Source organism: Thermobia domestica, chromosome 10, assembly GCF_964235325.1.
Source record: "Thermobia domestica chromosome 10, izTheDome1.hap1.1, whole genome shotgun sequence".
NCBI classification, from domain to species: Eukaryota; Metazoa; Arthropoda; class Insecta; order Zygentoma; family Lepismatidae; genus Thermobia; species Thermobia domestica.
In genome coordinates this window covers 15,424,520-15,451,063 of record NC_137463.1, presented here as the reverse complement: position 1 = coordinate 15,451,063, position 26,544 = coordinate 15,424,520, and the positions used below count along the sequence as shown (strand labels likewise).

Here is a 26,544-nt window from a genome sequence, read left to right as displayed (position 1 = left end):
TTTCACAAACGAGTGAGAGATGTCATAATAAAGAAATAGGTCGATAGGAGGACACGCCATTTTTATTCTTACCAGACTTATGAATGGGAGTAATATTAGGATAAGAGGAGACAGGATTTACCCATTGTAATATAAGTACAAATTTTCTTTTTATGTTTATCGATCAGTACTAATTCTTGGCATGATTTCTATTCTAATTGGTCAAATCATTCAACTGGGAAAGTCTAGGCTCACGCACCTCCCTTTTAAATTTTGGGCCTATTTCTCTGTTGTAATAACAAAACAAATTTTCTTTTTATGCTCATTTATCAGCACAATTTCAGCACTAGGTTTTGCCGTTGTTTCCATTCAGGTCATTAAGTAGGTGGGGCTAGGATCACCCTTCGCCCTTCCTTCCTTATAAATTCTGGTCAAATATCTCCATTGTAATAACGGTACAAATTTTCCTTGTATCGTTATTACTCAGCACAATTTAAAAACTAATTTTCTTGTTAACATTCTTTCCATTCTGATTGGTTTAAGGGCTTCATGCCCATCCCTTCGTGTTAGTTTTTGGTGTCAATTTCTCCCTTGTGAGAACGCCACAAATTTTACTGATCTCCTTAATTATTCCAATGGTTGTATTATTATTATTATTATTATTATTATTATTATTATTATTATTATTATTATTATTATTATTATTATTATTATTATGTCGTGCAAAGCCGGGGACTTCAGATAGTACTTTATATACATTGGTTCAATGCCATATACCTTGTTTTTACATGTGTCCAATAGATTAAATAAAATAAAATTACTCGTACGTTAGCTAACTTTAAAACGGTGCATTTGGATGAATTCGATATTTCGGAAAAGACGTCTAAACGTACAATGGATTTGTGATCTGTTAATTTCTATGGTTAATTAAATTGCAGAACAAAACTAAAGGAATGCCTCAATTATCTTAGATTTTATAAGCTAGGCCTATATGTTGTTAATGGATTGATAGTTTGATGTCCTTGTGTAAAGTTGTTGATTTCATGAAACCAAAATTTAAATCCTACCAATGGCAGATCTAGGCCCCCATAGTTTTTCGAGTAATTAATGTAATTTAAGGTATTGTATGTATTTTTCAAAGTACAGTAACCTCACGTTAGGCTACATCTAACATAGTCTGGGTTCTGGTTGGCCTCCCAGTTTTTACCTTCTAGATCCGCCTCTGAATCCTACATAACAAATATTATTATTCGAATTCAGAATTTAAATTCTAATTAACTAATTTATAATAAAGGCTATTTTATCAGTGGTGCCCACCCCCCTCATGTCCATGACGCACCCCCCCTCAATTGCCTATCCGTAGGTGTTCTTCCATGAAAAAAAAATCTTTTCGATTAATTTTTACACCCTCTCAAACATATTTATATAGATTTTTACCCCCCCCCAAATATTTCATTGACTCAGTTTGCGTCATAGCCCCCCCTTGTGGGCACCCCTGTTTTTATGATGATTTAACCTTGTGCAGAATAATATGAAAGTTGAATAAATTTGGTAACTCTTAAGAACTATTGGCTGGCAAGGCTTATTTAGTAGCTTTTTTAATAAGATGGCAACCATGATACCAGGCTTTCCATATATTGTGTTTGTTCTTTGCTTTATTAATCGTGTTTGTATTTTCAAATAAATAGTTAAAACTAAAAGCATACTAATTTAGAATGAAAATTGACTTCCATATTGTAATTCCTTAGTTCATGGTGAGTAAATCTGCTATATTACTTGTCTGCTAAATATCTTTTAAGATGTGATTAATATATATTTATTTTTGAAGAGTGAAAACAAGTTAGCTGCCTGGAAGAAGTACCTGCCAATTATATGCAATTTTAATTTTCAATTGCATTTCCTATTATAATCATACCTGCGAACGTATACTTCACTCAGGAATCTGAACGGTTCTAGATCACAGGTCCTCCCCCCATATAGGTTAGTAGCAAGGTTGGTTTCTTTCTGTACCAGAGTTTAAATTTTAAATCACAGAGTATTGCCGAGCGAGCGTTAGCGAGTAAAGGCGGGTTAGAGCCCCGCAGGGTACGTTGTTTACTGTCTTTATTACAGCTAAAGGGGAAGGGAGACCTGTGTTCTAGAACCTTGTCATGCAGTATATATTCGATGTAATCCAAACATTAATGTCTTAAGCCAGTTAACGGTTCTTTCATCGCTGAAAAAATAAAGGTAATAGTATACCTGAGAACACCCTGATCTGCGTTTCTTCTGTGTTCTATTACCACTTCTACATGAAATACCATAAATTTTCTACGTAGTGCAATAGTAAGAAGTATCCATGTGCACAAGACATGCGATATGCGTTAATTCCTGCCCCCCCACATACATACACATAGTCATAGATAAAGTACAAGGACACTACACATGCAAATATAAAGTACAGTCACGTTCTTTTTTATTTTCGTATCACTCGAGAAGTAAATCAAAGTCGCTTTGTTACCCCCTTGGTAAGTTCGTAGATACTCAATGAATAATCCCTAAAAGTATAAGCGTCCAGCTCCTTCTGGAACTGACGCGGCTTTACGTATACTATATCCAAAATAAAATTCTGGGTATATCAGTTTTCTACATCGTATAATGTAATTTTACAAACCGTAGTCCTACAATATAAAGTCCAAAAGTACATTGCTCTGTACTGGTCTTGTTGGAATTTTCCCCAGCCCAAAAGTATGTAGTAGATTGTATTGGGTAAATCCACATAAAAAGAAAACTAAGGGAAACTTTACAAGACACGCTCCAGCTGCGCAATGATAAGTAGGGTCCTTTTAATAAGAATAGTATAGTAGAGTAGAGTAAGATATAAATAAGTAGGGTAGAGGTTAGGAACGGGTTAGCTTAAGATTAAGTAAGTTTTGATCCATTTTCATAAAATTATTACTGTGTAATTTCTCTTTTTCTGAGTGGGTATACCTGCTGGAGCGGCCGTTGTAAAGTTAACCCGAAAACTACACTCCCCCAAAGGGGTTAAGTAGCGAGAGTACTTCCAGGAATGTGAAAGCTAATCGAAGCTAACCTACCCTACCCTAAGTCGTAATATGCTGGATCTAGTGTGCGGCACAAAACGTGTATTGAAATGGCACCTATAATGTGATTATAATTGCGTTCTTTAATCGTGTTCGTCAGGAGTCAGGATACCCTAGTTTCAGAATCTGTTTTAAATACATATTTAATCAAGAGCTCTCTAGCACAGAGTACGGCATTACTCGAGCAGACGGTTCTACAAAATTTGGACACATTTCTTACATTTTCGGGTTAGGTTAGAGTTTTGTATTTCTTTTAGAAGAGCATGCACTAAATGAGGAGCTCCATTACTGCTTGCAGATTGACTTCAGGAGGGCTCAGTAAATACGATGTGGACATATTGTATAAAACTACAGTGCATAAAACACGAACCAACTTGTGCTAGATGGTCACTAAAAGCACGAATGCTATCTGAGTGAGGTTGCCAAATAAAAAAACCGGCAACCCCAAAAATCACTATGATATAGGTCTAAGTGAAGTATCTCTGTTCGGACCAGGGGAGGGAGGAGGGACGATGTCCCCCCCCCCCTACGAAGAGTTTAAGGAATACGTATTCTTTAATCAATTGTCGACTAATATACTAGTACAAAACGGGAGTCTTATGTCGGTGGTGTACTTGCCCCTCTTCAAGCGAAGTCTGAAATGACGCCCGTGGTTCGGACTTATCGATGGGAAGGAAATGTACTATCGTGAACAAAAGTGCATTACCACCTGTATTCTGCATAATCTTTTGTACATTCAATAATAATCTTAATAGATACATTGTGCTATAAATGAGAAACTGAAATCGGCGTTGGTCATTTTATTGTATTTATAAGTAACTGCAACTTCTTTAAAATCATGGAAACAGATGAACAAAAGTATATTAATCTTTACGTGACAATTTTGGACTTGGAAAATGAAATTTGTTCTGTAAACTTATACGTCAATGACAGTTGGATTTAATGAATGAAAGCTACTATTTAAATCTATACTTCGAACTAGTTACACATTTGAAAAACCGGTCAAAACGGGGTTTGTAAGAAGTTTGACCGGTCACCGGATTTAATCAAAATAACAGCCAGGCCGGTGAAAAATCGGCCATTGGCAACCCTATATCTGAGTCAGAGGAAGAGGACAGCAGGGGGCCCGAGCGGTAGCGACGGAGTCTGTAGGGAGCAGGCGCGTATATGCATAAACGAGGGTAGTGGAAGTACATACACATACAATACTTTCAGTCAAAATTCATTTCAATATGCTGTGCACTAAGAGTAATTACCGTGTAGTCACACACACTCATTCCTTCACGAAAAATGTTTCACATTATATTTTACCAATAAATTTTTAATTTGTTAGAACCGTCTGCTCGAGTGAATCTCAAATTACGGGCTTTGTGCCGTAGAGTATCCAGTATTTTTAGGCTAAGAAACGTGAAATTTTTATCATGGGGGAAGAAATTCATTGTCATTACCTTAAAAATGTTTCTTAAGAATTCCTCGGTACACATTCACTTTAAGAGAACTTTACCGTTTTGCATGTAAATAGTGTGTCCGACACTATGCCACAAAAACTACAGTGTAAAAAGACACAAACCAACCTGTGATATGTGGCCACTGAAAAGCAGGACAAAGCTGGCCGCGCGACGTTACGGGGTGCGTCCAAAGGCAGCGGGGCGCGTCAGCGACACTAGGTACGGGCGTAAGCTAGGTTAGTGAAAACGAATTTTGGTAACGATGCGTGTTTCATTACTACCTGCCATGGTATCATACTAGTAACAGTCTACTTGTAAACATAAAATAGAGGTTCTGTACACAGGGTGTCTATCGGTCACGAAATCAGAAAATGGTCATGAAAGTCACGAAATTTACCTTTTAGGTCACGATTTTTTTTTTTTTTTTTTTTTTTTTAACTGTAGAGATGTAAGTACAGATTGGAACATTTTGTTCTATAAAACGTCAAAATTCACCACCAAAAATGTCTATGGTCAGCTTTAAACGCTACCAAATCGCAAGCATAGTAAGTTTCTATCGCATGGATTAAAATTCGGCCTAATTTGCACCCAAATTCACTCTTCAAAATGTTAGAAAATTTTATGATTTGGTAAAGAAAAGGTCACGAAAAAGTCACGAAATTTCATTTTGGAATTTTAGTAGACACCCTGTGTACACTGCAGAAACACACCAACATAGTGGACAGCTAGCAGGTTAGGTTGGTTAGGTTACACGCTCGTTATTTTTGTATAATTCTATGAAGTTCGAACACGATATGTCATATCCTTGACATATACACGCCATTTCCACACTCCCCTTCTTGTCACTAAATCATAAGTGTACCTCTCCGCCCCAAATAGTTCCTTCCCGTCCACATTCAGAACCACTTACATCAAAAACAGTTTCTTAACTTCAATAATTCCTCTCATCTTGCTTTCACTCACTCTTCCTCAAAAACGAAAATAAATTCTCCGATAAATGTTCTGAAATTGGTCCGGCGATGCAGCACTTGACTAACCCCTTTCCAATGCCTTCTTCATTTGCCACATTTTCTGCTCAATTTCAATAATTTGTGTCATTCCATATAGCGTAATAACTTTTCCTTCAGTATCATAAGTTGTTATAAACTTACACAATCGAAATGTCACTTCCGTCACATGCAACTACCGTCTTTGAATGCTGGGAATTAATTTCCTCATTACATCACAATGTCCACCCAAAATAATACCAACAACAGCCTATACCAGCGTTCCCCAACCTTTTTCAACTTGCGGCACACTACAGGTGTAACTTGAATTCTCGCGGCACACCCATATTATATATATATATAATTACTATTATTATTTGTAAATATAAAAAACCGTGGTATTTTTATGTGATTACTGATCTCTTACAGAGAAGAAAGCTCGATCACTGATTTTCCCCCGTGGTAAATCATTAGGCTTATTTTTTATTCTAATTTTAAAATGGAAAACAATTGCAATGAAATGTAGGATTCGGGTTTTTAAAGATCCACTTTTTCTTTCGAAAACTGTATCTAACTTTTAACTAAAAGGGAAGATCACTAAATAACGAAGAAATAAACAAATCTCCGTTACTTTTAAAACACAAATGTAGGTAATTTGTATACATGTTTGCTTTGTGAATTTATTGAATGATATTAAAATTTCAAGTTACGAAATAGTCTGCAACAATAAAGAAGCAATAATGGTCATGACAATGATAAATACGTTTTTCAGCATTAAAAATGTACAGAAAAGTAACACATTATGAAACCTAAAATTGTAGATTTATAGTAGAGGTTCCTAGTAATGTGAAATACAAATATACATTTTCTATTGTCTTGCAATTTGGTTCCTACAGAATTAATAATTTGTTTCGATTTCCTCGCGGCACACCAGCGGCCCATTCGCGGCACAGCGGTTGGGAAACGCTGGCCTATACCAATACCCTATAAGATATTCAGGTGCTTATGTGCCTTTAGAATAAAGATTTTTCTATTGGCTCATATACTTTCTTACTTTTAGCCTTCCGGCTCATTCGTGGCTAAGCGATTGACGCTTCTTTTGCGTGGTAGACCCAGGTTCGATCCCCGGCGAGAGCTCATGTGGTTGGAATCTCACGTTAAACAGTAGCTCTACGTCTCATATAGCCGTCCTACTAAAAGGAACGCTAAACTCAAAATCAAATCATATTCTAGCCTCCTAGAGATTTGCAATGTGGGTGCAGAATAATAAGTGTTAATACTGACTTTTAAGAAGAACAAATGCTATCGTAATAATTTATTTGACTCACGACTTTAGATTCATACAAAATTCCATCATCTTAGATATACTTATAAAGTGTTTCGGAGTTAAGAATGATGATTTTAGTATTTTCTGTGAAAGGATCAACTTCAATAAAATGTAAAGGCCACAAAATTGGTTGCCTAAATCGTAATAGATATACAGGGCTTGTGAGGAAAGTAGTAGCACTGAATTTTTTCAAAAAATGTGTTGACAATTTTGGCCTATCAACTTAATAGTTTTCGAAATATTCCCCTTCTGCATCAATACAGCGTTTCCAGCGACTCTGCCACAATTACTGAAGGCTCCTTGAAAAGTAGAAACTGGAATGCTCTTCAGCTTATTCGTTAAATGACCTCTTGAATGGCCTGGACCGAGCCATGGTCGCGTTCTTTCATGACGCTTTTCAGTTGGGGGGAAGAGGAAGAAGTCTACAGGAGTGACATCTGGGCTGTAAGGTGGCTGGGGAAGCTGTGTGATGCCATGTTTGGTCAGGAAGTCCATGTCAGCAAAGGCGGCGTGGCTCGGCGCTTTGTCGTAATGAAGCTTCCATGATCCAGCGATTGCTGGACGGACGCGGGCGACTGGTTTTCTGAGTCTTTCAGGTACTTCCACGTAGAATGCAGCATTCACAGTCTGACCAGGGGATCTAAACTCTCCGTGAACCACGCCTCTGCAGTCAAAAAAGATGATCATCAATTTCATTTTCGACTGTTGCTAAACTTCAGCTTGATCGACCCATGGCATCACTCCCATAAACACTCTTGTGCATGTCATGGGTCTCACTTACAGTTTTGCCCAGTTTGACATAAAACTTCACCACGTAACGCTGATCTAACAAACAATTCATTGTGAAGATGACAATGCACCTTGAAAGGGGTTCACCTTAAACGTGATCTACATTTCATGAAGGCTTGGAGACGACTGGCGACTGGTGTGCTGGTAGCTAAGACACCCCCTCCCCAATTAGTTCAATAACATCCCTCTCCACGTTTTGGCAGGAACATAATAGTATTTCCAGGGGACATAATAAGGGAATATTAAAATATAAATATTTCTTTCTTTAATACTGTATACTTTGTCCTTTCAGGAACCTGGATGTAAGTATGCAGAATGAGGAGGAAATGGAAGGTGAAACTGAAGTTGTAGAAGGTATTCCTTTTTTTTTTTATTTGATTACAATCGACTTTTATTTATATGTACATCAGAGTAGAATATGCCGATTAAGATTGTAACGAATCAAAACTGCATTTTTAGTAGAATATAGACATTCAGCAGACATACAATGTGTTTCAGAAATATTTTAAATTTATTTTAGTAATTTGTAATTACTTTATTTCCTTGTATATTATTTTGAAACAGATTGCTGAATTTCCAGTGATTTAGTGATGTCATCTTCTTCCGAGTCTATAGCTAGGCGGTGCTCAGTGGTTGAGCGCTTACCTATGGTGCTTGAGGTCCTGGTTCGAGGTCTAGCCACGCCAATTTGTTGTGGACAATGTCGTGTCTGCATTTTTTCTCGAGGTTCTCTAGTTTTCTCCCGCATCTTCATCTCAGCAATTTCATAAACATTAATTTTTTTGCTAACTACCCTAATGTGCTTAATTATGAAACGCAAAAATTAAAGATTTTATTTTACTCACATATTAGAAAAGTAATAGAGATTTTTAAAGTGATATATATATATCTGGTGTTTCAAAACAATACCGACAACGTTTGGAAGGTGAGTCCTGACACCAAGGTAAGACAAAAACTATAGACCAACCTGGATGCACAAATGCTTCATTTCGGAGCTATAGGCTGCCGAAAACATGCAAAAATTAACTTTAATGGTCCATAGCTCCAATTCTATAGAACCTACCGTAATCGGGTCAAGACCACTTAGGAACCAATACGTGCTCTATCCAAAAATACATGCCTCAGAATCCTAAGATACTCACACAACAAGTTTTGTAGAGGTACTTTGGCTACGGGCACCAACTCCCTCTATAATAATTGTTGCAGTAGTACCACAGGAATCTGAAACTGATATTTGGGTAGGGCACATACTAGTTCCTAAGTGAAGTCGGCCCAACTACGGTAGGTTCCGTAGTTTTGGATCTATGTACCTTTAAAGTCCATTTTTTTCATGTTTTCTGCAGCCTATAACTCCGAAAAGAGGCATTTGTGTACGCAGGTTGGCCTATACATTTTTGTCTTATCTCTGTATCAGAAATCACCTCTCAAACGTTGTCGGTGTTGTTTTGAGACACACACTATATATATATAGAAAGATACAGTTCTTAATTATAAGTTGTTTTCCAATTGTATTTTAATATTAGTCGTTTCGTTTACGCGTTTACGTTGAATTTCTTTACTCATGCAGGATCACTAAAAGGTGTCTTATTATTAGGCACAGAATATTTGGACCAAAATAATACATTTCTTTCCGAACATATGCCACCAAACTTGTTCGTCTTCCGTTCTCTGATTAATCGATGTACAAAGAGAACAAAGTGGCCTACATTCCTGGCTGTTGAACTTTAAAGTTTCAGTAAATGTTCGAAATAGTCTTCATACCCGTGCAGGTAACTAAGCATCAACGTAGCGTCTCGTACTATAGTTAAATAAAGTATGAAAGTATATATTTTTTAAAATCTTCATTCCACAACATACTCCATAACATGTACATATTATTGTTATTTTTTTATTTATTTTTTTTACCTATTTAATCAATGGCCTGGTTTTTGTCAATCAGATACTTATGTACTTTTATATAAATTACTAGTAAGACAAAAACTAGAATATACATCGATGATTTGGAACAGCGTAACAAATACTCTCGTCAGCAAACTTGAAATGGTCCAAAAGTGTTTTCTTAGAAATACTTTGTTTTAAATTAGAACTGGATTAACTCTAGCACGTATGAATACTGGAAAACATATTTTGAATTGGAACCACTGGCTGACACGAGAAATTTAATTGATTCTGTATTTGTAGAAAAGATACTTGGCAACCGATGTAACTCGGACGATATTTTGAAAACTGTGGATTTGAAAGTTCCAACATACGATACAAGGTTAAAAGTTTTATTGCAGCCACATGATAGAAAATATATTTTAATCTCTAGACTTTTAACAAACTATAATAGACGCATATCTTTGAATGTATTTTAGAATTTTTAATATATCTTAGTAGTTGTTTTCATCTTTTAATTTTTAACGTCTTAGTGTTTTAAAAATGTACATAAACTAGGAACTACACTGTCAGAGTTTATCTTATTATCAATTCGTTGAAAAGTTAATCATTATTTATCTCTTCTACTATTACATCTACATTATGTTAAAATAATGTAGAATATGACAAAATGTTCTATTTTTGCTGCATTTCAGTTGTTCTCAGCACCTAAAGTTTATTATTATTATTATTATTATTATTATTATTATTATTATTATTATTATTATTATTATTATTATTATTATTATTATTATTATTATTATTTTCAATCCTGAATTACACAGAAACAAATAAGAATATTAGAATTATAGAAAGTAATATATAAAATAATTAGAAATAGATAGTATGAAACACACATTAAACTGATTTTGAACTCTAACTTACGGTACATAATTGCCGTGTCTTGTTAAATTAAAAGAAATAAGAAAGGGAATTCACCTAATATGACGTGTTACTTATTAAAATCAATCCAAAACGGTTTCAGCGAAATCAATCACCTTCTTCAATTGGCGAATCTTCGTGCTAAAAGGATGTGAGAAGCAATATTGCACGAAGGTTCGCCAACTGAGGAAGGTGACAGATTTCACTGAAACAATTTTTTGCCTAAATAACTGAGATGTCTCAATAGGTAAGTATCCTTTTTTCTTAGTATAGAAGTCAGTTGACTGTTCGACTCTTCCAACGTCGGAATCTTTAGTACTATTTCCAAAATGAGTGATGTACACAAACTCATATCAACAATTTTCACTGTATATATTTTAAATGAAAAAAACACTATAAACTATTGACAGAAAGCAACAATATGCATATATTTGAAAAAACACTTAATGATCTTCACTGAAAGAGAGAAATACTAATACATTTTTATTTAAAAAAGTGATTTTTTAATTTTTTATTTATTTATTTTTGCTAACGTGTGAATACATACGAGGGGTGATAAGCCTGCAGTAAAACGCGTATATATTATTTTATACAACTAAGCCTATGGTCAGTGCATCCGATTTTTCACTCTGGTGATTAGGGTCGACTGGTCGGCCGACCGCCTCTGCCAACTGCTTGGTCACACTGCAACCGATCCGTCGTCAGTCTGTCTTCTTGTGGGATACAGTATGGACGAGGAATTGCTGCTATAGATAATCCTGTGTTTAAAATATTAGTTTTAGAGGAAGGTAGGAGTGAATATGTAAATAGGCATACTATTTTTGAAGAAAGAGAGAAATATGGCGAGTTTCACACGCTATTTCCAAAGTTGGTGGAGCAGCCACAAAAGTTTTTTCAGTACCTCAGAATATAACAGGATACATTTTGGCACATTTTACAGAAGATCCGAGGACGCATGCAGAAGCAAAGTGATTTTCGAAAATGTATATCAGCAGAAGAACGGATTCCTGTAACATGTACATGGGAGTCTCAATACTTGCGATGAGTTGTAAACCACCCGCTACTCTGGCGTAGTCTGACGACAAAAACAAAATAATTTGTTTCCGGTCGGTGGTCGGTCGAAGTCGGCCGTAGTCGCCAGTCTGACCACGTACTCTTCTCTCAATGCATTTGTTTATTTCACCGATGTCGTCAGAGTATGTCAGACTAAAAAATCGGTGAAAGTTGGATCCACTGTGACCATAGGCTAATATAGCCAACAGATAGTACATACATTAGGTTATTGTGCGACATAGTCTCCACATCGGTTGAGGCATTTGTTGCATCGTGGGATGAGTCTGAAGATTCCCTCCTGGTAAAAATCCAGTTCTTGCATGTTCAGCCACGTTGTCAAAAAGTGTTTCACTTCCTCCTCTGAAGCGGAGGAACGGCCTCTTAGGTGCTCCTTCAAGTGCGGAAACAAGTAAAAGCCGTAATGTAATCCTCCTGTTGTTCTCAATCATCTCCTCCACGTAAGCTGTGTTCAAATCTGTTGATGCCGTGCTGCGTCGGGCACTGCGCTCCTCGTTGGGGACGTTTTCTCTACCAGCTGCAAATTTTTTACACCATTTTGCGACATGCTGACGAAACATTACAGTGTTTCCGTAAACCTCTACCAGCTGCCGGTGAATTTCAGCCGTAGTTACATGTTTTGCCCACAGAAATCGAATAACTGAGAGGACTTCTTCGCGACACCAGTTTTCCCGAGTCGTCATTTGTGTTTACCTACAACTAACGCCGTAGGTGGCGGGTGGCTGAAATTCTGCACAGTTGTCAACTGCATGTATTAAAAATACCGCACACTTCTCATTCCTCTATAACAGACCAAACTCCAGAAATATCAGCCTTGTAACCTTAATTTCTGATCCTCCCTCGCACTTCTTTCACATAATGTACTAGTCCACCTAGGTTCAAAATATTAATAACAAATACACCAAAAATACTGATTATGCAAACATACGAAAAATAATTATAACATAAACGAGTAAGTTTATTTATTTATGTAAGTATCCTAGTTCATTATATTGAGCTTGTACAATCATAACAGAAATTCTAAGTTATTTTCAAATTTGTTTGTTTCTTTCTTACAAGATGATCACCTACATTTAGACATTCACTAGACAACCGCAATATATCCTAGCAGCAGGACCGTATTTACGCATGGGCCATGACCCTTGGTGGTAAATTTTCTTTGACCAAATATTATCCGAAACAGTATATTATTTTCTGTTTATTTATATTTTATTATACGGCATATTGTTATTATCCTATAATATACCATTGTTGTACTTATTGCGTGTGATTCATTTTTTCACATTTCGCTTACATATTGATTATTCACTTTTCTACCCCGATGTTCGAGGGAGTAGCAACTTTTTTTAATAGACAGGAGTGGCAAAGATGTTAAATAGAGCCCTTCCTAGCAATGATAACAAAACATTATAAACTAGTGAAGACTCCTTTATTCTTACTAAATATAATATTTTCTTTGGTTTATATGAATTATTCATGGCCAGAACAGAAATAAATTGACTTGTGATATGTACTATTAACTTACGAGTGTATCGTTCTATAAATGACTTCGAAACTAATGGGAGTTGCAAAACGTATATTTTGAATAATCCGTAATACAATCCAACCATCTGATACTCTTTTGACTATCGCATGACCACCAATATCACCTGTCCTATTTCCTAGTACTACTTACATGTTTACAACGAAACCCACATGCATTTCCGAAATGATCAAGTGTCCTTCCAGGCGTAGGTCTGTCTAGTGTGACTGGGAGAAACAACGGAAATTCTCAGTCGGAATTATTTAATTGTCGTCCCACCTTATTATTATGCAATCACGAATAGTTCGAACAAAATATCCCCATCTTGCCTTTAATTACAATATCAACTTCCCATCAACTCATTTCGTGTTCATTGTTGTCAAGGCTTCGTTTTTGCTTACATTGAATCCACCGTTATGTCCCAGCATGTCTCGAGAGCTCCTTGCGCACCTGTTTCTAGGTGTGACTTGCTGTATGCGGTTGTGGACTGCCAGCTCTAGATTCACTAGTGTTCGAAAAAAAAAAAAAAGAAAAAAAGAAAAGAAAAGAAAAGAAAGTATTTTCGCACGGTTTCAGACGTCACTAGCTCCGAAACTATGCACTTTTCCCGCAGATCTATCTGAACTTCTTCTTTCTTTTATTGTTTTGATGTGAGGAATCACCTCATTTAGTTTGTAGGTGTAGTTGATTAACATCATATATATTCCAGATGTTGAAATAAAGGCGAAAACGGAGATAGCCATCTTGTAGAAAACCTTGGCAGAACAAAAAAATGTCTTGTAAACATCGGACGGAAAATGTCTCATCTCAAAGTTATAAGCTGCCGAAAATGATGAAAAATAAACTTTAAAGGTACATACCTCGCAAACTATGAGACCTGTCGTAATTGGCTGAAGGAATTGCAAGGAAACTACTATACTCTCTATCTAAATATTCTCGTTTCAGAATACTCCGGTAAAGGCGCAAAAAAATATATAGAGGAAGTGGGATACGAAGAGACACCTTTAAATACTAGTCAAGTACAAATGACAATATTCACGTAATAGCATTTAAGTCATTTCATTTCCACGTAATGACTAATATCACTTTTCTTTTTCATGTGGTCCCTAATTCGATCTCCGGCCAAGTAAGTTTATGGTGGACATCGTGGCCGTGGGATTTCTCAGGGTACTTACGTTTCCCCTCACTGTCTCATTCCCCCAGTTCTTCCATCATCATTAATTTGCCTTAATCATAGTCTTCCATAGTCTGAAAGTACGTTTCCTCTCACTGTCTCATTCCCCCAGTTCTTCCATCATCATTAATTTGCCTTAATCATAGTCTTCCATAGTCTGAAAGTACGTTTCCTCTCACTGTCTCATTCCCCCAGTTCTTCCATCATCATTAATTTGCCTTAATCATAGTCTTCCATAGTCTGAAAGTACGTTTCCTCTCACTGTCTCATTCCCCCAGTTCTTCCATCATCATTAATTTGCCTTAATCATAGTCTTCCATAGTCTGAAAGTACGTTTCCCCTCACTGTCTCATTCCCCCAGTTCTTCCATCATCATTAATTTGCCTTAATCATAGTCTTCCATAGTCTGAAAGTACGTTTCCTCTCACTGTCTCATTCCCCCAGTTCTTCCATCATCATTAATTTGCCTTAATCATAGTCTTCCTTAGCCTGAAAGTACGTTTCCTCTCACTGTCTCATTCCACCATTTCTTCCATCATCATTAATTTGGCTTAATCATCGTTTTCCTTAGCCGGAAGGTACGTGTCCTCTCACTGTCTCATTCCCCCAGTTCCTCCATTATCACTCATTTGCCTTAATCATCCTGAAGGGCTCGCCTCTGGTTCTAATTCAATGGAGTTAGATTTTGTGTGTCCTGCAAATCTGTTCTGTTTTATCTGAACACTTTGCGAGATCCTGTCATGCGACGGGAAACCACGCGTTTTTATATCATCAGGGCAACGCAGTGTGCCGATGGGCACAAAAATCGATTTTCGATTTTTAGAGAAAGCAAAACCGCTTCGGTTTTCTTTCAAAAACTTTTTTAGCGTCTTTCTAACTTGTATGAAAATAAGTACTACAAGAAGAACAACAGATACCACCTTGAGCGAAAATCACACTGGTTTCAGTTAAAATTCGAAACTCTTCTGGAGAAACCGTTTCGGTGATAAATTCAATTTTTTTTTTTTAAATAGGAAAAAGCAACACTGTTTCGGTGATAAATTGAACTTTTTTTTTTTTTTTTAAAGAAAAAGCAACTCTGTTTCGGTGAAAAACCGAACCGATTTTTCGAGAAACCGAAATATCGTTTTCTTTCTGTTTTTCTGTAAACCGGTCTTTCCCATCTGTATTCTGTATAGGTTTTCTACTGGCCTGTTTCATTCTCCATAGTGGCTGTGTAATATATGGTAGGGTGTCACCTGGTCGCTACCCGATGACCATGCCAAGAGAACATTGAACCTAGGATACCATGCCACAGGCAAACGTTCAGCATCTATTCAGCTAATTGTTTTTTGTATGGTTACACGGTATGGTTACGTGTACTTACTACGTAAATACATGTTTGTAAATACACTGAGTAATTGCCCAGGATGTCCCACCTGTGCCATGTTGAGTTCATTACTACCGTACCATCATCTTCTTGTCTATCAGTTTTGGAGAAAGTCCTTGAATTGCTAATGGGTATTTTAAAATGCATGACCATCTCTCTCTCTCTCTCTCTCTCTCTCTCTCTCTCTCTCTCTCTCTCTCATATATATATATATATATATATATATATATATATATATATATATATATATCAGACAATCCAGCCAGCAACTGATTTTTTTCATCATATAAATTTTTACTATTGTTGAAATCAAATCGCATTTAAAAGAGTGAAAATTTGCGAGAGAGCCGTTAACTGAACCCGGCTATCCAATTTAACTCGTTATCCATTACAGTACCCTTCCTATCGTAGGGGCAGCACACATTTTCTTTCGTGTTATACTGCTCTACATCTGACACCGTAGAGGCAGTAGCAGTCTTTTAGAAGTTAAGACATGGAGAACCACCCTCAAGACAGTGAACATGTATAGCTGGTCTAGAGGACATATTAGATAGGCACCGTAAAGGTAAACTCAAGCTTGTGATTCAATCCTCGAGACAGTGGCACATTTTCGCTCTTTGAAATTCAACCTAATTTGTTTTGTATTTCTTATTGCTCTATAGTAATATCTTTAAAACCCTTTCTTTAGCGTCGGATACGGACGTGGATGAGCCAATAGATCATAATCCTGACAGAGATGATGCAGAAGAAAGGCATGTTATAGTAGAGGTTAGTATATCTTGATTTGGGGCTAAATCAACTAAACAGTACCTGAGCAGTGAATTCAGTTACCATCTAATGGGTTTTTATTTGCATTTTATAGTTGTTAGCAAAAGTGTAAGCTTCCCTCGTTACTCTCTTGTTATTTATTTATTTTTTGTTATTACGACCCTTATTATTAAGGGTCGTCCAGAAAGTAAAGAACGTGTTTGCATGGTTATATAAAAACAAAAGATATCAGTTCAAAACTTTGTTTACGAAGCCACAGAACCTTATTCTACTTTTCTATGTAATCGCCGTAGTTGTCAAGACACTTGTTATAACGTGGGACCAGTTTTTCAATGCCGATGTTATACTTATTTGCCGCCAAAGATTTGAGCCAGGCTGTCACTGCTTCCTTGAATTCCTCATCGTTTGCGAACATTTTCCACCCAAAAATTCGTTAAGTTAGGGGAATAAGTGAAAATCACTTTTTTCTTTGAATTTTTCCTTCAGTTCCTCCGTAACAAGTGATGGCCTCCCACTCCGATCTTCATCGTGAACGATGGTCCATTTCAAATCGTCCAGGGTGATTCACACAACTGTCTCAGATTTAGTTTATTTTTTAAAATGAGAAACTACATTCAAAATTATTACACACTTATTTTTTCTTTGTTTGCTGAAAAAAATTACTTCGATATACAGCCTTTTAAAATGGCTGCCCTCCTCTCGGATTGCTCGAAAAAACTGAAAAAACATATCAAATTAAAAGTTTTATCGAAGAGAAACGAGCGTACTTAGTAACATAATCGCAATAAAATATAAAGTAGTATGTTTTGGTGGAGGAGCAAAATTCCTCTGTTGGTCCAATAGGAATCTCGCATTTCACTCGCAATGTTACTAACTTTGGTGAACATTTTGTTAATTTCAAACACTTTTATTTCTGTCCTCACGAGCGATATCAACCACCTGCTTCTAGCATCAAAATCTACTTGATAAATTCTCTTGAAAATGTAAAAGACTTACGTTTCTGATTATTACATCCTACGTTATAGTATGATGAAAAGCTGAAAATTTTATTAAGACGCCATTTTCTCAAAAACCCCACCTTTTAAAAATCTGAATTTTTTACATGTATTGGAGAAGTACCTAAGTATTTAAAATCCGTTAACAGTTCATGCGGCTGCAGTCCCTAACGTTCGCAATTCATTATTGAAATTTCGATTTTTGCACTTCGAATATAAATATTTCCTATGGGTATTTAGCTCCTGTACACAAGAGGATTTGAAAAGCAGTATGAAAATTTTATCATGACATCAAATCAAGTAGAAAAGTTCCTATCAAATCAAGTCAAATTTCACTTCGTTTTCGAGTTACAAGTTTTCTAACTTGGAACCCAAAATCGACAATGGAAAATAAAATATATATTTGGCGTTAAATCAGAAACTATGCGTTAAAGTTATGATGAAATTCAGAGTTGATTTGTATCAATATGATGATTTTTTCATGGGTAAGGGTGATGCAATTCGGTTGTCAGTGTTATCAGCTTGGTAGAAGTTTTGTTTCCAAATGACACTACGTGGTTTTTATTTGATATTTGGTATTCATTAATGTTTGTAAACATCATATGAAGCACAATTTTCCCCACATCACCACAGTTTTCGAAAACACATGTATTTCATTAAAAGGTTTTTATATTGTGTTATTGATAGTTTGCAACAGTGTGTGAATTTCAACGATCTTGCTCTTTTGGTTTTTGAGATAATGGAGGAATTATTTGTTTTTCATTGCTTTTCCATTGACATTAATGTTAATATTTTTTTAACTATGTTCAGGCTTTTCAATGCTCCTATATTTCGTATTTTTCCTATATATTTGCGTCTCTTCCTATAAGCTCCTATATTTCCTTACATTTTAACGAAACCTCCTATATTTTTGTGGCATTGCTACTTCTACTTGTGAAAATAACGTAAGGAAATAAGGTGTGGGTAGTTGGAGGGCATTTTGTCTCCACAGTAGGATGGTTGAATGGAAACTCTTCTGTGTTTCGTCCTCTCCTGCTTATTGTCTAAAGATAATTACACTAAACAATATACAATTAGCGCTAAAAATATTCGTACACCTACAGAATGGAACAAAAAATAAACTTGTTTCGTCATATTCATTAAAAAGTTCTATGGAGTAGTGATTTAAACAGCTAAATAATTTATTTTGGTGTACGATCAGTGTTTATATTTCCTTAGATGCACTAAGTTCTGTGTACAATTGTGTATTTAGAAACTGTTTTCTGATTTTTTTAAAAATTGAATTTTGTATTGATTTTTACAATATATGTATATTATTATTATTATTTTTTTGAAAAAAAAAAAAAAAAAAAGATTAACATAGGAATGGTAGGATCTTGCAAGTCATGAAATTATTCACATCTTGGAAACGTACAATTCAAACACTGGTTTTCTGATACAGATCCTTTTTACTTTCCTTATCGTTTGCTTAGTGCTGGTAAGTTACGTACGAAAACAGCAAGAAACTCGTATAAAATTTTACAACCGAGATAATTGCTTATTTAGTTATATTTAGAGTAGAATGTATGTTCATATAACAATTGATGTAATTTCCATGTGATTTTTTATTATTTTTTTATTTCTACCTATTGGATAATTGAAATGTTAATTTTTTTACAGCTTTACGAATATTTTTTCGGCTTGATTTCCTATATTTTTTCCATTAGCATTGGAAAGCCTGTATGTTCCATCCATTTTAGGACATTTTTTTTTTTCTGAATATAGAGTCTATAATTTTATATAACCCCTTCTAAATTTGAGCTGAATTTCAGCCATCTCTCTCTTTACGTTTTAGAGATAAATGGAGGAATTATTTGTTTTTTATTGATTTTCCATTGCCATTAATGTTAATGTTTCGTGCTTTTTTGACTGTTGCATCCATTGTAGAACAATTTGCTTTTGGAATATAAAATCTACGTAGTCCCTTCTATATTTGAGCTGAATTGTAGCCATCTCCCCCAAAGTCTGTTCACATCATTGCAACGATAGGCCCGTTGCTATTTGTATCATTATGTTGGTTGGAAAACAGTTTTTAGCTCCATTGGTCAATAAAGTTTTACCATAAGTTATTTATTTTCTTATTTTTTGCATTTTTATTTTACTATTTCAGAATACTACATCTGCTTCCGATCATGGAAATCTCCAACCGACTGCCAATAGCTTGTCTCGATCGAAGTCCACGGCAGAAATGGAAAATGAAGAAGTTAAAACAACAGGTATAGAAAAACAACTATAATAGTTCACTAATAGTGTTACGCTTTAATGTCCGACTTCTATACAGTCATCGGCGTTACTAAATCTCAACTGAAATCAATACGTATCATCATATCAAATGAACATATTGGAGATACATTAGCATCATTCTACTTTCATTTGTTAATATAGCCTGTTGACATTACTCACTTAAGATTAAACTGCATCAAGACAAAATTGCAAAAAGTAAAACATCAACCGATAATAGAGTAGCAATACCAGGGACGGATTAAAGGAGGGGGCGATCGCCCCCCCCCCCCCCCCAAGAAGCCTCTAAAATATTAAAATTACACGCACTGCCGCTTGTAGCTTACCGCCACAAGAACGAAAGTTTGGGATCGTTCTTGCGTTATTTCAAAGGAGGGTTAATTCTTTAAATTCTATTTAAAAATAGTCTCTATCCGGCATGACGTGTTTACGCTAACGATAACTCAAGTCATAATATCAGATAAATCTCAGGAAGAAGGACGGTGTTATTTGAGGCTAGAATATCTGGAAAACTATCCACGGCTGGTTGTTTCCCATAAGGAAAGGGATCTTTTTTGTAAATATTGCTCACTTTTTGCAACGGGTTTTTTTGGGGGGCTATCGAAGAAACGTGCCCCTCCAAACTCTTGGGACTAAACCTTTGAAGAAATTCGCTACTTTCTACGGTATTTTAGAAACTCACAAGAAGGCACAATATCACAATAACGCTCTTGAGGTCGGAAAAGCGTTTCTGAAAAACTACTGGGAACCAGTGAAATCAGTTGAGAATCAAATCAACTCGTCAAGAAGATAAGTCATCCAAAATCACGACAAACTGAAATTAATGTTGCGGAATGTGATATTCCTTGGAAGGCAAGGCATTGCTTTTCAAGGCCACGGGGACGATGCTTGTGCGGATAATTGGACCTCAGATGGTGACGGTGCAGAAACTAAGTTCAACGAGGGCAATTTTCGAGAATTGCTCAAATTTAGAATGGCTTGTAGTGACGATCTCTTGAAGAATCACTGGAAGAAAGCATCGAAAAGAACCATTTTTGCCAATAAAACCACACAAAATGCCCTCATTGAGGGTTGTGGATGAGAAATCACGTCTGTAAAATTGTCAATCGAGTGCGAGAGGATCAGTTTTATTCTATTATGTTTGATGAGACTACGGTCGTTTCGCACACATCTCAGCTGTCTTTGATTCTAAGGTACGAACACATGGGTGAAAAAAAGAGAAGAAAGTTTCATTGATCCTCCACCAGCAGAGCTGAAAGGTGAGGACATTGGTTTGAGTTCGGAATCCGAAGACGCAGAACCGCCCGAACTCTCACTGACTGGAGGGAAAATTTGAGAAATTGTTCTATCTTTGCTACGAGATTTTTCACTCGACCCGATAAACTGCGTTGATATTGGTACAGATGGTTGCGCCGTCACGACTTCTCAAAGTCGCCTGGCAGTGCAGGAGATCCAGAAGAAGGGTTCAAACGTGCTGCACTGTTCATATTGTAGTCACAGCCTCAACTTGTCCATCTTCAGGTCGTCGTCAGTACAGTGTGTGAGGAACTGTCTGGGAACAACGAAAGAGATCATTGCGTTTTTCACCGCATCTCAAAACGTAATACTGTCCTTAAGCTTACGGTTAGTGGCCAGTTGGAGACATTGTGTGAAACGGGATGGATTGAACGGAACGACGCGGTATTACAATTTCACATGAAATTTCAATTAATAAGTGAGGCTCTACAGTGTGTTCCAAGTAGTCCGAGTTAGATACAGCAGCCAAAGCCTGAACACTTCCTTCTGCCATGCACGACAGCGAGTTTATCGTAACTATTACGTGTCTTCAGGGTGTTCTCACAATAACCCTCCCCTCAATCGACTTTTGCAGAAGACAAATTTAGACATGAAGGCAGCGTCAGATGCCATTCAGGACACTATCGCAGCATTAAACAAGAAGCGTTCAAACAGCAAAGAATTCAAGGCAACTTTCGAAGCAATATCCAGAATGGCTGCTAGTGTCGACGTGCAGATTCAAACTCCTCATCTCACCCAAAGACAAACACATCGTACGAACTTCAGGGCAGATGACACGACATCTTACTACTGAAGAACTGTTTACATTCCGTTTCTAGAGTCGGTTGTAGAGGACCTCAAAACTCGTCTTGCGCAGGAAGTTTTCAATGTATACGGACTAAACATTTTATTGCCAACACGCGCAGCTGACTAAACTCTGAGCAACAACTTCCGCATTCTAGCAGAAAGATTTTACAAAACTATCGGAACTCAAGAAAAAATGCAGTTTTCCCTCTTTAGTTCTGAATTTGTAATCTGTACTTCTAAATTGAAGAGGAAGAAGAAGGTGGAATTCTATCACGGACTGCGTTCGAGGCCTTGTCCACCAGCGAAGAAGATCTTCACGTAACTATTCGAAAACTGCTGCGCTTACTTGTAACCCTGTGGTACGGATTCCACGTTAATCAGTAGGTCTCATATAGCCTCGCCGCTAAAATAGACCTTTAAATCAACTTGTAATCCTGCATTCGTGCGTGGTCAGTGCAGAACGATCTTAATCCACATTGCACCGACTGAAAACGTGGTTGCGATCTCGTTCTGGCGAAAAGCGGCTGAAAGGACTAGCACTTTTAAATGTCATAGGGACATTGTCGTAGATAGCGACAATATTATATCGACAGATACGTCTTGGGTAGTATTCACCGAAAAGCGTGTTTTGAGTGTAACTTCCAAGCTCTTTTGTCTTTTTGTTTAATTCATTTTACTAAAATACAGAAACATTATGAGCGTTCTAAAAAATGTTTAACCTGATATTTTTTCTAGCGAAATATTTAGTAAAGCATAGCCACGACCAGGCCTGTACACAGAATATCGTTTTGGGGGAGGGGGCATTGTGGTGAAAATTCCGTAGCAATTATATCTTTTACCCTCTTTTCCTGAATCCGTTTTACCTTTCTTTGGGAGGGGGGGGGGATTTCGGGGAACATATCCCACTCCACAACAAAGAGCCCCCTCCAAGACGTTTGGTTTAATCCGCCAATGGGCAATACACTATTTTCCCATCCATTTTAACGTTTAATTTCATCTTGGATATGCAATAGGGGAAGGAGGCTAGGACCCGAAGTCCAAGCTCTAATGCAACATTATATTAACTTTATCCAAGCGTTGTCCAAAAAGTAATGTCTGCAAGTATGAAAAAAAAAAAAAATATTTACATAATAATAATACCTGTACATTAAAATTCTCCAAAATATTTTTTTCCTGTGTCGATACATCTTTGCCAGCGGGATTTCCAATCTGCGAAGGCATTCTGTAAAGCTTGTTCAGAAAGTGCGTTTAAAGTCATTTCACAAGCTGCTTTCACGTCGTGAGTTGTTCTGTAACGTTGTTCTTTCAGAATATTTCAAAGGAGAAACGAAAAGAAGTCTGCAAAAGCCAAGTCGAGACTGTAGGTGACTGGGGCAGCGATACCACTAGCTACGATTTGATTAGGTAGCTGGTCAGGACGAAGGCAATATGGGCTGGCACTTTGTCATGAAGTTTCCAATCGTCAATGATGTCTGATCTGAAGCGTCGAATCCATGCTCTCAGTCTCTTGAGAACTCTTAAGTAAAATTTACGATTGTCCCTGGAGATACAGACGCACGGTGGACGATACGATTCTCCTCATGTCAAAAAACACAATGAGCATGGTCTTGATTTTTGATTTGCTCATTCAAACCTTCTTGGCGCGAGGGGACGAAGAGGTGTGCCACTCAGCCCTTTGCCTCTTGGTTTCGGGGTCGTACTAGAATATACATGTTTCACGTAACATTGTTCAAAAAGAGAATCATTTTTACACATTTCCTAAAAGTCTTGACAAATTTCCACTCGGCGAGATTTTTTTGTTGTTGGTCAAAATTCTTCGGACAAGCTTCGCACACACGTTTCTCATGTGCAAAATCCTTGGTCAGTCTCGTGGACGATATTTTTGAAATATTCAACATGTCGACCATTAAACGAACACTCATGTTCGATTTATTTCACATAAGTGACATTCTCGTCTTTGAGGAGATTGACGGGCGTCCAACGACGTCAACCTCTTCTCCGTGTGCAATCTGTAGACTTGCCTTTGTGATAAACAATCATCCCTGAAGACCTGTTGAACCATTAAAAAGTCTGCGAACTTACCGAGTTTCACACAAAACTTCATCGCTTATCTTTGTTCCAGTGATCGCTGCATCGCGACTTGTACAAGAGTCGAAACAGAGGTTTACGAAATCACCCATTTTTCACTTCCGAGAGCTCGGAGACAACTAAGCAAGCATTCGCTCGGTAGTTGACTTATACCGCCATCGATCCCAGCGGATAGAGCGCGCTGCAGCGTACAGTCGCTTCACAATAAAATGTATGACATTACTTCCCGGACATATCTTGTACATTGTATAGGTATTTTAAAATAGATAAATATCACTTTGAAGATATAGGAATTATAAAACAAACAGCTGATCTGGATTATCAAACACACATGTTTGGATTTTACATGAAAATCCTCATTAAGATTTTCAAAACGAAATAATATTTTTGTCGAAAGAATATGAAGCAAGATTTTTTTTTACAAGAAGAAAATGGTATGGTATATATGATTAACATATAGATCTTTTTTTGCCCTAAACATTGCACAAATATTTTAGATTACGTTTAAATAACTACAATAAAATTATGATAACGTTATGAAAGAAACAGAGGATAGACAGGATTTAATGTATACAAAAAATATTAACAAAACGTTTAAAATCAAAATGCAAGTGAAACATGTGAGGCAAACGGGTCAAAATATTATTAAGAGTTGTTATGGTCAACTCGTTGAAGGTTCTGAACATTGATTAAAATCAAATTATCTGTAACAAAGACCAAAATAGTCTGTTACAGTTTACCATGGCATTAGTAAAAAAATTTTAGATTTTTTAGCACTTATATTTCGACAAACGTTGTACCCTTTTATCCTTGGAACTGTTAACAAGTATCAAATCCTTAAAATTTCGTGTCCCGATGCTTTCCCCTTCAAAAATTTGCAAAGCCGCACAATTCCTCAAAATGCTTGTTACTACTAACGAACCTATATAGTTATATGCATATTTATATGTTTTATGCTTTATGGCAGCCGAGAGAGGATGATTCTTCACCGTAACTAAGTTCCCTTGTTTTATAACAATATGTGATTTGTTCGGTCGGTTACACTTATTCTTTGATTTTACTGGAATGAATAGTTGGCGATGCTCTGGATTCGCACTTGCTAATTCTGGATGCCATGGAAAGCATGGCTGATCGAATACGGAATGAAAATTTCGGCTGGATTTTATTGGTGGAAAAGGCATATGGAGTGATTCAGTATTTTTTTCTTTTAATAGGGAATTCCATTTAGTATGGTCTTGTTCGCATTTCAGACGTAGTGGTTCAGTAATAGAGCGCTTACCTCTGCTGCGTAGGGTCCCTAGTTCGATCCCCGGCCAAGTAAGTTTCCATGGGTTTTCTTGGGGTACGCCCGTTTCCTCCCACATTATAGTCCTACTCCCATTCTTCTTGATTATAATGGATTATAGCGAACCACTTAAGAGCGTCTAATGCTTTTTCAGTCTTCTTGTTAGTTCGTCTTCTTCAAAAATAATTCTATTTTCAAGAAACTTATTTTTAAAATGCAGGCTAAAAACAAAAACATGGAGAGCGCTCTCATATAAAAGTTTATAAATTCTTCAATTCTCAGATAACGTTATATTATAATATTAACGTCAGTTTTGAGAAATATATCAAGTGATGGTGTATGAAAGCGCTCTACATGCTTTCTTTCTAGTGATCCATAAATAGAATTTTTTAAAGTAATTTTCTTCAAAACAGAATTATTTTTACTTTCTATTACGATTTGTTTTATTTTAGTTATTATTACTATTATTATTAATATAGTAGCGAACAACGGCGCCGACTTTCCAAAATTTATGTGCGTGCATATCAATGGTGGGACATGTTAGCCTATATGTTTTCAGGAAAGTCTCGATATTTGATTAGTGGGGGCTCTCTGTCGGAAAATTGTAAAACGCTTTTTCAGTCCAGCCACCCTGAATGAGGTTTACCTGGATTTTCCTCATTCAGACCAGGCAAATGCCGGGGTGGTACCAGATGCTTCCTTCCTTCCCCACTCCGTTCTTCCTTCCCTTTCCCCGGATAGTGTGCTCGCCGGGGGACGACATCCCTCAAAACGTGACGGGCTAAATGGCCTTAGATGCCGAAAGCCCAGAAATCTAAATCCTAAATCGATATTTGATTAATTTATTTTTAGTTAAAATCTTTTATGAACACTGTCATAAAAGCCTGTGCTGTGGTATAAAGTAAAATATACCGGTGCTGTAAGGATAAGTTAGGGCTGCCTTAGGTCAGTCGGTAACACGGCTGACTTAAACGCAAGAGAAACGGGTTCAAACCTGGGTGCAAACTATAATTCTTGTGGGTGCTGAAGCCCCGGAGCACCCATTTAGTCGGTGCGGATGGTAGCGAATATTGCTTAGAAAATATAGGAATAAGAATGCCGACTTAGAATGTCAGGAATCGATCGACATTGGTAGCACTAAATTCTAAACGTGAAAAACTGAGAAGAGTGACAATGTCTTACAATTTAAAATGAACATATGTTAAGGTAAAGAAAACAGCAATTCTGACAAAAATTAAACTGTTTTAACTTTATATGACAAGTGTTCTAGCTGCCAATATTGATTTTCTTGTTATTGTGTATTCTCAGTGTATTCTTATGTTATAATATTTTATTCAAAGAACCAATCTTTTATGTTAAAATATGACAATAAGTGAGTATGCTGGATATGCAGTTTTAAGCAAGGTTGACTCATTCTTTTAAACGGTAGTCGTAAGACTCTTAATTTGCATAGTTCTGTTAATTGTATATTATGAAATTGACTGTTGTTTATTTATTTT

General features: G+C 36.6%; 1 protein-coding gene across 2 annotated transcripts in view; it reads left to right on the top strand.

Moving 5' to 3' along the window:
- The first annotated feature begins 1,588 nt into the window (after positions 1-1,588).
- LOC145662309 (E3 ubiquitin-protein ligase rfwd3.S-like) overlaps positions 1,589-26,544 on the top strand; it is a 33,925-nt gene continuing 8,969 nt past the window's right edge. The window contains exons 1-4 of one of the 2 annotated variants that reach the window (XM_081727753.1): positions 1,589-1,733; positions 7,905-7,966; positions 16,236-16,315; positions 19,460-19,565. In XM_081727753.1, coding sequence (XP_081583879.1) covers positions 7,921-7,966; positions 16,236-16,315; positions 19,460-19,565 — 232 coding nt within the window. In that variant the 5' untranslated portion in view covers positions 1,589-1,733; positions 7,905-7,920. The remainder of the gene's footprint in view (positions 1,734-7,904; positions 7,967-16,235; positions 16,316-19,459; positions 19,566-26,544) is intronic. The other variant, XM_081727754.1, reaches the window with a different exon arrangement.